Raw genomic sequence first — 15,324 nt, 5'->3', positions numbered from 1 at the left:
CTCACATAATACAAAATTTAACAACTTTATTCAGTAGTTTTCATGTCATTAATTATATGAGAAATCAGGTCAAAGCAAAGGCTTAAATTAATCAAATATTTCATTTTTAAGTTGGCACCTTGTTACATTTCAGAGAGTTCTTTCTCATAATGGAAACCCGGAAGCTGTCACCAGGTTCTCAGTCTGAGTACTCTTTTGAAGCTAGCTTTGGATTATACATAGCAGTTGTGTCAGTGTAATTTTAAGCAGGTAAAAAACCTCCCCTTGTGAACTTAAAAGAATGACTTCTCATGGGTGAAGTAGTGTTCTTTTATGTGACTGTCCATCCATTATTTCCTTTCTCTGCTCTTTCCAAGGGGAGATATCAGTCTTGGGATGGTTACATAAGATGAGAAAATGGGAGAGAGATAGAAGGGAAGAAATCCTAAATAAAAACATGCAATTTGTTTACCAAAGGAAATAAAAAGGATCCTGGGATTGTCCTTATTTCCATAGGAATGAATGGGTACAGTAGCAGAGGGAGCGAAGACAGCAAGACAGCGATAGCACTTTAGGGATAAAAGTCAGAAGGCAGCAGCAAAGCCTCAGCAAAAGAATAAGTGACAGCAGTTTGAGAAAGAGCTGGGGACTGGTGGATTAGGGATCAAGGATGCCTACAGGGAAGGCAAAAGGAAAAGCCCAGAGATTGGGTTCAAGGATGGAGCAGCAAGACTTTGTATGGGCAGGAAAGAAGATGCATGCTACAAAAAAACCAAGCTGGCACAAAGCACTAGAATAAGGTGCAAGCTCTTGTGTCTTTAGCCAGATACTGTCTTCTCTACAGAAAAAATGGTAAAGAAAAGATGGCTTTGAATAAAAGATATCTCTTCTTCATTGAAGGGTAAGTCACTTTGCCTTTCCCATAACAGCATGCATACTGACCGTTGCCCCAGAGTAGCTGAATAAATTCATAACCTAGACCATCTCATATGTTTTTATTCTAAGCGATCTAAAGTTCATTTTTAACTCCTTTCATTACAAGAAATGTAGTAAACTGCTCTGAGATTGCTCAAACCAACTTCCTTAGTACTTGCTCTATATAAAAACATTATTTGATAGGATGCACCTCATTTCTTTTTCTATACTCTTGACAACAGTTCAGTACTGAAAAGGAAGTATGATTCATAACATTTTAATCCTTCCTGAAGCTGACACTGGTAAGCCATACGAGATACTGATATTACTAGGTTAAATGAAACATTGCTTTTAATGACGTGTGAATAACCACAGATTTACATTGATAGGATGGAAAAAACACAATTTTGAGTTGTGAAGTGCACAGAAGATACACATTACTTACCAAACAGTAGAGAAGACCTGGGAACTACAAAAACTTATTAAGAAATTATAAAGTAATGTAAATGCATGAGGAAAGCACAAACAGCAGAAGAAAAAGAGAGAACAACCAAAGCTGCCGTGAGTGTTAGTCTTCCCCTAGAAAGCTCAGGATACCTTTATACCTTCTGAGCCATAACCATAACATTAATTCTTGACATTTGTTTCTATTCTTCCCGAATAGCACTTTATTTGCATATGTTACATTTATGGAATAAGAATATTAACCACTTTTATTTCAAATGAAGATATCTATAAGGAATTCAGAACCTTTGAGACCTTTCAGTTCATCTTGACTACAAACCTTAATGTAGTTAATTAGTTGGTGTAATGAAGTCATTTTTGGTCTGACCTATGGCTGTAAGTTAAATTTACACCGCCATTCTTTTCCTGGCTATGTCTTTCATCTCATTCCCCTTCACAGAAACAGTCGCTAGAGCTGGAACCTGCCACCCGCTGTGTCCCCCAGGGCTGGGGTGGGGGGCGGCAGGGACAGGACCATGGACAGCGCCCGCCAGCCACCGCGCCACGGTAGACATTAAAACCAAAGCTTGAGATCTGAACCCCTCACCTCCAATCACAACAATGAATCCATTACACAGATTTAAATATAGACTAACAGATATCAAACCCCCTGCAGAATCATCATCGAATTCATATTCTTACTAAAAGTATTGTTGAGCAGAGAGAGGGCAATCGTTTCTGTGTAGATCACCAACTACAATTGAGCATTAAATGATGTTAAAATAAATTACATTGAATGACAGCCTTTCGATACTGTAGAAGTAGTCTTGGTTCAAGAACATGTAAATCCTAAATTCCATAGAAAGAAAATAACGGAGTAAAACTCAGTAACTTGGAATAAATCAGGGTGCCATAAGTATGGCATAAATAACAATATTGTACCTGGATTATACACAAATGACTAAATCCAAATAAGATGTCAAAGGTCAAGCTAAAGAAATTGTTCCATTCTCTTCAATGACAGGCAAGGCTGTTCTGGCTTTAATTTGAAAAAAATCAATCACTAAAGAGCTCTACAGATTTTTTTCAAACTACTTTATAAAAGTAAAACCATTACTATCCAAGGCTCGTGGGTTGCTCTGGGCATGGAGGAGAGGTTACTGATTGGTGCTGGGTGAAAACTTTCTGAGTTCACGTTTCAGTCATAAATAATCCTTCACATATGCCAGATGCTGGCCTTTCTGAGGTACAACAGACCTCACATTAGTTTGTAATTCCATATCAAAGAGTGTATTTTAACTGTCTAAAGAGAATGGCATGAAAAGGAATGTGAAAAGGAGCTAGAATTGACCAAGTCACACTGATTTTGACTTTCATCACTTTACAACCCTATCTATCCATTTCTGAGACTAACACAAAATGTTCAGTATAATTTACAAAAGCCTTAATGTATTTAACACAAAGAAACTCTCAAAGGCAGAAATGACAAAATTGCTTCTGGAATTAAACTACACACATACGTTCCCTTCTGAAGGCCTATTCTGACTGGATGTTTTGAGAAATTGGAGTCTGTTCCACCTCAAGCGATACTTTGCAAAAGCCAGGAGCACTTTGCTCTCTCTCACAGGTAATTTCTTTCCGTAATGATATATTTCTGAAGGGTTCAGATTGCACTGCAGTCATCACTTTAAAATACATATTGCAAATCAAAATGTAAATTAGTTGCAACCGGAACATTCGTGGCCCCCTCCTACACTGGTAACTATGAATACTTACAGCTCTACTCCTGTGTGGACTTTAAGTTCTAAAAGAATATGAATGATGGTGGTATAATAAAGACCAAGCATCACAATCCAATCAAAAAAAGCCCAAATAATTTTGATTACATACTTTCACTGCCATCTATCTGCCATTAGTTTTTGGGGACTTCTAAGTTAAAAATAAAAAATAAACAACAACCAACAAAAAAAAAAAACCCCACACCCAAAACCAAAAAGCAAAACAAACAAACAAAAAACCGCGAAGTAATCCAAAACTCTACAGTCATGCAAAGCACTGTATTAAAAACTAGCTGACATTTTTACAGGAAAATAAAAATAAGAAATAGTTCCTCTTAATTGAACAGTAAAAAAGGGGGGGCTGTTGAGTGATACAATTGTGATGGAGAAAAAAATCAGCTTGTTTATTTTAAAATCTTTGCTGCACAAACTGAATTTATTCTCAATATTTCTTGCAAAATTTGTTAATTAAAAGTGAAACAATAGTAAACAATTTCACAGAAGCACTTCAATGTATACCTGCTCTAAATACCAACTTCCACCATAATTAGCATAAATTTATTCATTCTGTTGACATTGTAAGGTCAAAAGTGAAGACTCAATATTATAATTACCAAAGAAGGATTTAAAAAAAAAAAAAAAAAAGTGTCACAGGAAAAGATGCCAAGTGAAACCAAAGACCATTTCAAGGTACATGTAATACAAAAAGTGATTTAAATATTCTGCTGCATAATTGTATACAACACACACACCCCCAAAAACATATAGAAATATTAAAAATTATTAATAAATTTGTCATGTTTGAAACAGGAGGAAAAGTGTGGGAAAGGAGACTGTACAATCTTTTATTTAAAAAAAAATAAAATACATAGCTCAAGGAAACCTGTGTGGGTCTACCTCATTCCCATAGGCAGAACTGACCGACCGGTTCTGTCGGCTCACGTGGTGGGAGCCAGGCCACAAACCACGCGGGCAGAGAATGGAGGAAAAGGAGTCAAGATAAACACAGCCTCCTAGCGACTGTACTGTGGCAGAAGTTTCCCCTGGCTTTGAAGATAAATAGAATCAAATTAACCACCAGAAGAACACCAAGCTGATTACACTACGCTTTCTCCTGTATATGTATACCTACGCTTATTTTTTAATCTACCTGGTAATGCTGCTGAAAATTGAAGAGCTACAGAAACAACACTGCAAATTTAGGTCTAGCTTGTTATAGATGACTAAGGCATTTTATATAATAAAAACACAGTTTAAGGATTCTATGCACAAGGCTTTAAACATTCTCCTTAAACCAGCAACATACCTAACTAGAATGTGCAGTAAATTATATTTAATTCAGTGAAATTGCGCATACTTAACCTTTTGCCTGTAGCTTTTTTTGTTCTTCATTTGGGTCACAGCAAGTGATAACTACCAGGGTCATGCCTATTCTGCCTGTGGTATTTAAAAACAATACCACTCTTTTTTCTACTGTAATATCAAGTAAACCAACATATTATCACAAACATCTCTATATTTGCACTGCTTCCAACTGGAATGTTTTTTAATCACAAAGTAAACTGTCTAGCAAGTTCAGGGACAATCCACTTGAAAAGTACATTTCTGCGTGGCTAGGAGCCCCCCAGTCTAGAGACTTCTGTGTGATGAACAAGCCACTACAATTACTAAAACTTGTTTTAAGCTTTCTGATTTTTTTTGGGGGGGGGAGGGGGGAATAGTTCAGGCAATGAAATCCTATTTTACTGTTTTTCTGGAGTTACTACTGCAAGAATCTGTTTAAATCAGTCCTCTGAGTCTCCCACTACACAAATACTTAAAGTAGTCTTAAACTATTTACAGTTCAGAGATGTAATCTTTGAATAATATCTCACTGGCATTACATCAAGAGCAAAGTATCACTACAGAAAAGGCAGCATTATCAGACAACACAAAATTTCTCAGTAAGTTTGGCCAAATTCTGCTGGATAGCAGCAGGAGACTGATTCTTCCAGGCACCGTCTTCACCGGGAATTTAAATGCACCAAGACGCAGCAGCCTTGGCAGTAGGTACCCCAGGCACTTTGCCTCTGTGCTTGCCCCCACGGTACGCCTGCATCTGCTGCTGCCAGGGCAGCTTTTTCTGTGACTATTTCTGCCACTGTATTAGGGCTCTTGATTTGGATGACCTTGCCTTGGAGGAAGCTGTGTTAGGTACAGTAATCATGAATACAGTATCTGCACTGTCACTGTATCGTAGGTCTCCACTGTGCTAAAAGCTGTTCCACACGAGTATAAACAGCTCGAGAACATGTGGCTTATTTTGGACTTCTGGTAATCATTGAAACACTTTTATATTCAAATTTATGTAACTGTATCAACGCTCTAAGAATAGAGAAAAACAGGACTTATTTTTAGAAACTGCCTACAAGGATCCTTCACTTCAAACCAATTTATTCATTTCCAGCATTAGATACCAGGTGACATTATAGAATAAAACTGTTATTTTAAGACTGTCTGTTCTTTTATTTATTTGAAGAGGCATAAAGAGGAGGCCTTTGCAGAAAAATAAAAATGAAATAGAGGAATTAGTGAATCACAACAGAGATGGAACTTCTCAGTGTTCCTTTACACTACCATTCTGCAAAGCTGAGCTGCTCTTCAGACATGCTGGAGCAAAAAAACCAAGTAGAAGCACAACAATCTATCACCAGACTATTTCAAAAGGCAATGAAAGGATAAAATGGAATTATTATACTCAAAATATATCATCCTTTACCATGCCTCATGTGCAAAAGTTACAGAACTTAAATTAAAAATACAAATTAAATATACAATGTCATAGCTGCAAAAAATACCCATATTTTTTAATATAATTCTACCAGCAGTTAAATACCACCCATCAAAATAAGGTATGCATACATATTGAAAACTGAAAGGAGCTGCAAATTATCCTTTCACACATTATTTTGAATAGGCAAGAGTCCTATTTAGAGATAGAAATATAGAGAGTTTAAGCATTAACTACATTTATTAATAATTTAAAAGGAGAAAGTGTAGGGCACAGAGCAACTATACCTAGCTCCATAAAATTAAAAGTAATCAGAGATTATATTCTAGGTTTGTAAGTAAAAATCATAGAATGGTTTGGGTTGGAAGGGACCTTAAAGATCCTCTAGTTCCAACCCCCCTGCCATGGGCAGGGACACCCTCCACTAGACCAGGTTGCCCAAAGCCCCATCCAACCTGGTCTTAAACACTTCCAGGGAGGGGGCATCCACAACCTCTCTGGGCAACCTGTTCCAGTGCCTCACCACCCTCACAGGGAAGAATTTCTTCCTAATAGCTAATCTAAATCTACCCTCCTTCAGCTTAAACCCATTACCCCTCGTCCTATCACTCCATGCCCTTGTAAACAGTCCCTCACCATCTTTCCTGTAGGCCCCTTCAGGTACCGGAAGGCTGCTATAAGGTCTCCCCGGAGCCTTCTCTTCTCCAGGCTGAACAGCCCCAACTCTCTCAGCCTGTCTCCATAACAGAGGTGCTCCAGCCCTCCAATCATCTTTGTGACCCCCCTCTGGACTCTCTCCAACAGCTCCATGTCCTTTTTATGTAATTTTCAGAAAAGCTATAGAAGAACTTCAGAAAAGGAAAATATGAAAAAAATTGAACTTATTTTTATTCTGTTTGTTTCTTAAAGAAAACTCCTGAACAACAGGAAAATTTTAGAAGATCAAAACTGTTTTCTATGAAGTGCTGCGAAGCAACATTTCTCAGTATTGCTATCAGGAAATATAAAGACAAAGACATAGGTACTATTGGCTGTCTGCCAGCTCTGCTTCTTTTCAGGTGCTATACGGATAGGGGGAAAAGTGTTGCAGAAGGAAGAATAATGATCCGGTGTCTGCAGCTGAAGAAATGAACCCTAATCTTCCCATGTTATGGGACACAAAGATGCATCATGTGAATGCACAAGCAGATCAAATTCATTTTTTCTTAACTTGCGACTTCACTCTCCTTTATTGCGGTTTATATATAATGCTACTCTTGTAAAAAGACACAGTTTTCCTGTGTTCTTAAGAGTTAAAATTCATTACTGAAGTGTTTGTTCATTGTATAAATCTGCAATTACACTGCAACTACAATTTTTAAAAGGAATTTTGCAGGGTTTAAATTGAAAACTATAGGATCCTATTTATTTATCATCTTATCTTTTCATCACTGTAACGGATCTATTACATAGTAACTAAAATTAAAACACGAAGTGATCACATTTTAACTCTCAGCATTTTGAAATATCTTCTGTGTTCAAAAACCACTTCCTTGTCTAAAACTGAGAAATCGCCAGGAAGGGCTGGTTAGCAACTATAAGAAAACTCTGAAGTTTTTCTTACTAATATTTAAAAATTCATAATTTTTGCTATATTTTATGAGACCTTCCAGTGTCTTGTTCTTATCATTACAAATAAGAATAAAATAGAATAAAAAATACATTTCTCTTTGCAAACCAAGAAAAGTCATTTGGAAATGAATGAACAGCACTTTCTTTGTCATGGAAATGAAGATATCCAATATGCTGCATTAAACAACTATTCCAAAAAATCAACATTATCACTTAGCAATCTTCACACTGAAGGTAGGAATAAATCATATGACATCACCCTACTGAAAAGAAACTTAGAATATATTTTATTAGAGCAAATAAACAGGGCTTTGATTCACCCATGTAATCACTCCACTGAGACATGTCACTTTCAGTGCCAGTCTTCTCACCATTTGGATTTATTTATTAGTTAACAGAGAGACACATACTGAGCCGTCATTGTCATCACTTCTCTACTTACATTCTAGGATTCCTTTAGTCAAGAAAATAACCATAAATTAAGTTCTAGACTACCATGACAGGTACACCTGAGATCAATACCCAGATTAGTAGCCTTGAAGGACTGGGCAGTAATTTTAACATAAGCTGTCCTGAGGAATTTTTTGTGATTACAGGAAAAAACAGCAGTAAAGAAACCAACACGTTTCATTCCCAGTGCTTTTAAGCCAGTGAAGACACAATAAGTTATCAAAAATTACTATTGCTTTTATACCCGGTAAGTGAAATCAGACTTAAACAATACTGAAAAGAAAATGCAAGAGGCTCATGTCCAAAGTTCATCTCAACAATATCCCATCTTATGAGTAATACATCTCATCACAATATCCTTCAAAAATCTACTTCAAAAATCAGTGACACTTAATATTGATTCAGAACATTTATTATCATTCTATTATAAGCTCGAAACCTACCTTCTTTGTTCTTCTCCATGTTCACCCGAAGGGACTGTCAAACATTCATCCATGTGACCATGCAATAACCTCAGAACATCCCCTCCTATCAGATATCCTTGAATAAAGGAAGAAAATCAAGTGCATTTGTCTGAACGCAACAACATGTAAAATTATAGTTCAAACTGTAATAAATACTATCAGTTTTATTTCTTTTTTTTTCTGTTGGTATTTTTTGTTACTTTAAAAGGAGAGTCAGAAGAATGGAAAGATATCTTGTACCCTGGGGAGGCAGCTGAACATTGCCAAGTGAGAAACACTCCAAGTCAGCAGGTAGAAAAGGGTTGATCAAGGACAAGGAGAATGGAGTTTATAGGAGAAGGCAACAGGTTGGAGAGAAGGTTTTCACTGCTCAACAGAAAGGTTTTCTTCATAAACTTTAGGACGTAGTTGAGCAATGCACTAGCTTTTTTCTTTAATAATGGATTGCTCTAGAAACCATGTAAGCAAATCAGAATGTACAGAATGAGTCTCAGTCTAAAAAACCAGTAGGTATATAGAAAGGAGGTGTTGGCAATGCTGTTGCTGAAATCTGAACGAGCAAAGCTGCAAGAGCATTCCACAACTGTGTTTTAAATTATGCCAGATAAAAAGAACTGATGTGAAATTTCAGTGTATTGCCTTTTCAAAAAATAGTACCCAAAAATCCCAGGGAGTAAGAAAGACAGGACCTGCAGCCTTAACCTCCTTAAGGTTCTATTACAGTATCAACTGAAAACAATTACTCTGTAGGAAACTAGAAATCACTAGGCAGACTTTTCAGAAAAAGACAACGGTTTTTCTTCTCTGTGGAATCAGTACAGCATAAATTCAGGTATCCTTGTCCTTTCATGTCAGAAGTTGCATTAAAAAAACCCCACGAACCTCCCTAATTCCTAAATAAAATAAAACATTTTTGAGAGTTGTTCTAGCCTGTCTCTTTCTGTCTTTCCTCTCCTTTTGTTTTTCTTCCCAACCGTATGCTCCCCACAAAACCATTCCCAGTCTTTACTCCTAGGATTTCACATCCTGCTTCCAGTCCTCTTGCCCACTTTTTATTCAGTCTCAGGAACATGTAATCATGACTGCATACATCAGAATAATCTCAAATATTTTAAACCTGGACTAAAACTCTTTAAAAAAAAAATGTATTAATGTTATCCTATTTTTAGCAAAATGAGATTTGAATGAGCTGTTCAGTATTTAGAAAAAATTATGTAGAAAACTATCAGTGTCACTTTCAGTATAACTTTCCCTCTGTTTTCAGAACATTTGTATATTTATTTATTGGATTGAACATTTACGTAAGAGAAACCCACTCCCACGCTTGGCAGAGTAATTTGATTTTTCAGACATTTCATTTAGAATACAATCAGTCTTTCAATAATTAAAACTTGAGTAAGTCTTACCTTGGGCAACTTCACTTCCTGAACTGATTGGTGCTACACTCCAGAGCGTTTGCTGGAAGGCTGCATCAACATGTAAGCTACCGTTGCCGTAAGAGAGATGCTAAAACCAGGAAAGAGAGAGGCTTTTATTTGGAGTTAATTAAAATTCTCATTGCAGTATACAATAATAGTATCAACCATTCTCTTCTTTCTTTCATACATAAATTGTATATGACTGTATAAGTAAACACAAACTCAGACCTGGGTACTCTTCAAGGGACATTAAAAATAAAGCTAGAGTAAGAACAGCATACTTACCTCAAAGAGACATACATAAATGGCACAGAATGGTCAGCTGACTGGGGTCTTAGACCATAGCAAACACTCCGAAGAAGTGATTATTAAATGTTTATCAATACTTTAAACTACTGGACAGTAACTATGTTTATACAGTAGTATTGGTCTCTGTTTCTGTATGTTGTGACCCACATTAACACCTTCTGGATAAATTATTAACCATGCAAAAGACAACAATGGCAATGGAGGTCAGAAGGGGGTAGATTCCCAACGACATGTGCAGAGCTCCTCAGTCTTCCTGCCTGCACATCTTTTAGCTGTACAGGAGTACAAGAAATAGCGCATCAGCTCATTTAGAAGGCTCCCATAACAGCTAATGACACACAAAGAAAGTGATCTCACAAAAGCCATGTTTCCACTGCACCAGTGTCATTCAGCACACGCAATGGAGAAGGTTCAATGAACAAACCACCGCTTCGCCTCTTACTTTCCCCTTACTGCACTTACATAAACTCAGTCAATGGCAGACCAGGCTGAGAGATTAATATCCCCAGCACATCTCCAGTCCCATTCCTGCCCTGTGGGCCTTAATTTTGTTAGGTTTCCTCTGAGATCGCTACACAGATTCCAGTTAGGGACAATGAGCAATTCCACTAGTACACTGAAGCAGGAATACTGCTTTTTGATGAAGATACGTCATTCAGGGTAAGCAAAAGAGGAAAAGGATAACTCCTCTGTTGTTTAGATCTGCCATCAACAGAACGCTTCTTGTAACTCTGTGCTTTGTACGTGTTAATGAACTTATTTTCACACACAATGGTATCAACTGAATTAGCGTTCAATTTTACAGATAGGACAGTGAACAAAAATATGTTGCTGACATCTCTCTTCAGAGCACCTGTTATTTTTATCCATTCATTTGACTCCAGTTGCAGCTCTGATTATAACCCAGATGTCTCAAGCTGAGTCACCAGAGAATTATACCTTTGAAAGGATGGTTTAAATGACCTAATACAACACGTGACTACCACAGCAGAGAAATCAAGAGTATATATCTGGAATTCTCTTCTTTCCTTCACTTCCCTAGATTGCTTCCTGCACCCTGCATCCTTCAATTTACAATTGAAGGCAGGGGTCCTGACATTTACAATTCCATAAGCTATGGTGTTCATCCCCTGGAACCATCCATAGCAAACAATAAAATGAAGCTTTGACCACGTAGGGAAAGTACCCTGTCAATGGATATTCAAGGATTCAATTATGTAAAATGCATAGGAAAAAATCCCCAACAGATTAGAGATGCCAGTCTTAATCCTGGCATTGCCTAACTTTGCAGTGCTATATTTTACAATCTCAATGTTGTTTTAAAGCAATCTGCTACCTGTCTATAACTTATTTGGAGCTTATCTGCTTGGTTTTGTACTTTCAGCACAATATATCTATCAAAATGAAACAAATTCCATAACTCAATGTCCAGGATGCAGACATGACTCCCACACTGATGTTGAACAGCCTCCATACCTATTACACAGATCTTTGTCAGCTGGCATAACAGAGCATCTGGCAGAAGTAGCAGGTTGTCATCATCGACAAGGACCACATGCATAGCACATGTCTTTCAGGTATGCAGTAACAACATTTGCAAAGCAGAAATATGTTGGGTTCAGGAATCCTGCTGCATATTCCAATCCTGGTATGGGTCTTCACCATTACAGGCAGGTCCTTTAGCCTTCTGTCTCAGCCAGATATTATCTTTTCTGCACTGGTGTCCAGGCTCAACCAAAAAGCTACATTTGTTTTCCCTACTAATAGACTAATAATCTCCTAAACGAGCATTTAACCTGCCATGGGTTTTTAGTCACTTTTCAGAATTAAATTGTGGTATTTTATGAATACAGGTTAACACTACAGTCTACAGGCAGTTTCTCAAGGAGAAGCTGCAAGACTGAAATCTCCCAGAATACTACAGGTTTCCCAACTGAACTTACCTTCACATTATAAACTCTACTGCTCTGCAGAAAAGTAACACAATCACATTTCTGTTCCTAGGTCTTCAAGAAGAACACAGTGTATTCAAGCTCACTGGAGAGCTTAGGAATCAGATGGTAATTTCCACAAGAACCCTTCAGTAGTGATTGCAGCAGCATAGCTGCATTTACAATACCCTTAAATAACTAGAGGATGTATTTTAAATTTCACAGTCAGTGTGCATCAAAGCTTCTGTTCTCAAAAACATGCATGTGTGCAAAGAGAAAAAACATAAAGAAAGGAAAACTTTTGCTTCAGGTTTACTCTTGGCTAAGGTGTGTCGAAGCCGACACCTCATCTAGCAGTATCTATTTCTATCTGCACTTTACGTTACGATGTCTCTACCTTCAAACTTGTGCCATTCCAAATAGCGAGAATAGTAAAAGAAAAATAATAAAGAAAGTTTATTTTCCGGTGCATTTCTCTGAAGCGGCTTAAATAGTTGGCCAGCAAATCCACAAGCAAAGAGATTTTTTTTCTATTGATAAAGAGAATTGCCAGCACTATACTAACCAATTCCAGCCCCTCCACTCAGGATAAATATACCATCAGCAAAGGGAGAGCAGTAGCTAAAACTCACAGATAGACAGAAATTACCATTGCTACTCAGCCATCAAGAATCATCTAGTCCACCATCCCATAGCTGGCAGCAGGTAAGTGCAGAGGCATGGCAGGACAGCATAAAGATCCCACAGAAGGTAGATGGGGGTAGTCTGCATTCCCTCTCTTTATACTAGTTTTCCTTCTGTGCTATAACCACAAAAAGCCTGAAGCACATCAGCTACTATGCTTCCAAACGATAATCATTTGGTATGATTAGACACAAGTGCTTTCATTAACAAAATATTAATTTTAGAGGCAAGCATCAAAAGTTAGGAAATGTCAAACAAAGTAGCCTATGGAAAAAGAATGGCTTCTAGTGAATGCATCATATTACAGTCTCCAATCGCATGATCCTGTACAACTTTTTCCAGAAGTGCTGCCTCATTGTGTATACAGGATAAAGGAGCTCACTTCATGAACTGCTGCTCAGTGCTTTGTTTTCTCCTCGATCTTCAGTCTGCAGCCTCATGCTTTATTCAATATAGCCAACTCTTCAAAGCTTTGAAAAAAGAATTATTAATTTCCTCATAGGCTTTTCTCTTGCTACCAACAATTACAGCATTTTACAGAACACAACAAATATTAATGAATTCATTTTCTGAAAACCCCAGAGGAGTAGCAATATAGCCCATTTTCCAATGAGGAGTGGAGGTACGTAGATTACACTAAAAAATTTTCATTAATCTAGGATGCCCAAGGTGAGGTGACAAGGACCTGTTTAATCCCCACTGTAGACTGCATTATATGCAATTTTAATGTTCATCTTCCTTTCACCTCAGTTGCAGGTATCAAGACGGAGCAACTCTGGGATCTCAACCTCTAGCAGAAGGAGAAGACCTCAGAGCCACAACTCAGGTAAGGAACATTCCTGGAAAGGGATGACGAGTCAGTGACCTCTTGAAAGCAAGCCTGGTATAAAAGATTTGCTCAGCAAATTCCACAGCAGATTCTGGTACAAAATCTAATTCTTCAGGAAAAAAAATTAGCTAAGCTTCACACCACCAATCTTCCACCTGCAATTCCCAGCTTGAAATTTGATCTTCAAAGTTGCTTCATTCCACAGCATCTCTGCTACTTGGCCCTGACACATCCATCAAACTTATCAGCAGTGAGATAGCATTCCATGAAAAGCCAGTGTGACTGTATATATTTAAGAGATTTCAGAAATTATGGCACTGATATATTTTTATGCATTTTCTAATGCCTATGGTTTTTCAAATTTAAGAAAATTATTTTTGTGGTATAATTTATATGTAATTTTCCTATATTAATAAAAGGGCAAAAAAACCCCACAGTTACAGTAGGCAGAATCACACTGACACCCACACAAACCACAGGTAGAGAAGGAAACTTTAAAACCATTTTTTAGATATCTGCCACCTAAACTAACACAAAAACACTAACAGAAGCAGGCTGCCAGCATACCACGGGTGACTGCTGTGCCTTAATACAATGGGTTTCATAGACAGTTGCCAATAGCAGTTATCTAGCCTAATTGCTCCCGGCCTCTCCCACTCTCTTTTCCTCTCCAAATCTTTATCCCAATCCCATATCTCTCACCTAGCCAATCCAGCTTCGCAACCCAATTACAGCCTACCTTACGACCCAGAATTAGGACCTCCTCCTGCTTCAAAATGTTCTCCATCAGACCTACAAAGCCTCAGCATGGCCTTTTGGCTTTTTTTTTATTGCTCAGCCTCTTCCTTCCCATGTGAGCCAGCATTAGACTTCTTTCCAGGAACACTGGAAGACCACAACTCCTCCCCCTCAATTCTTTTCTCATTTCTTGGCCCCAGACTTTGCCCTCTCTGGATCTTTGTCCAGCAGTTTGGTTCTCCCCAGCCAGCCCACTTCTCCTCTACAGATCCCTCTTGTTGTCCTTCATTCCCAGTCTCACTCTACTGGTTCTTCTATCAATTCTCCCTGCCAAAACAGCACAGGTTTTCTGCCCCAAATTTCTAACACAACTTTAACCAGCAGGTACCCACGCCCCCCCTTGTCACCAGCCTCTTGTCCCAGATGATTTGTCAGTCCCTTACTGCCTTCCTGCCTTCAGGTGCCAATCTTTTCAGCCAGTCATCAAGTCCCACTCAGTTTCCCTCCTTCTCACTTCAGTCCCAGGCTCCTGTCCCTGCTACATCACCTGCCTTTTGTTCCTTTGACTTTCTCATAGCTTCCTCCTCCACATATCTTCAATGACAGCAGATCACTGGCAGCACATAAAACACAGAGTTATCAGCTGTCAATACAGTGCCTGACTTCATCCCTGCCTTGAGCCACCCATTACAAGGAATACCTGGTTCCACCAGGGTTGGGCTGTATTTAATTATTCGGTGTAGAGGGAGTTCACGAACACACAGGAGGTGTAAGAGGTCTAGCTTATACAAAATAGACAAAGTCATCAGAATTTTAGCTACTAAAAGAAAATTTAAAACATCTTCCCTGGGCATGATACCAAGGCCACCCCTTTGAATTTCCTTTGTTTGTTATAAAGCATAGGATGCTCAACATTTTCAAGAAAATGAGATTAACTTTCTTAATGATGGGAAATTATTTTTTAATTCCCTGTCTTCAAGCTCGGTGACATCTGACCTCTTGTT

The 15,324-nt window shown here is 38.1% G+C and overlaps 1 protein-coding gene across 7 annotated transcripts in view; it reads right to left on the bottom strand.

Annotated features, from left to right (window-relative positions):
• RYR2 (ryanodine receptor 2) overlaps positions 1-15,324 on the bottom strand; it is a 429,918-nt gene that overhangs the window by 235,033 nt on the left and 179,561 nt on the right. For all 7 annotated transcript variants that reach the window (XM_075748765.1, XM_075748768.1, XM_075748767.1 and 4 more), the window contains 2 exons: positions 9,818-9,917; positions 8,391-8,487 (listed from right to left, as the gene is read on the bottom strand). In XM_075748765.1, the coding sequence (XP_075604880.1) occupies positions 8,391-8,487; positions 9,818-9,917 (197 nt within the window). The remainder of the gene's footprint in view (positions 1-8,390; positions 8,488-9,817; positions 9,918-15,324) is intronic.

The sequence above is a fragment of the Balearica regulorum genome, chromosome 3 (genome assembly GCF_011004875.1).
Source record: "Balearica regulorum gibbericeps isolate bBalReg1 chromosome 3, bBalReg1.pri, whole genome shotgun sequence".
Classification (NCBI taxonomy): domain Eukaryota; kingdom Metazoa; phylum Chordata; class Aves; order Gruiformes; family Gruidae; genus Balearica; species Balearica regulorum.
This window is presented reverse-complemented; position numbering and strand designations above follow the sequence as displayed.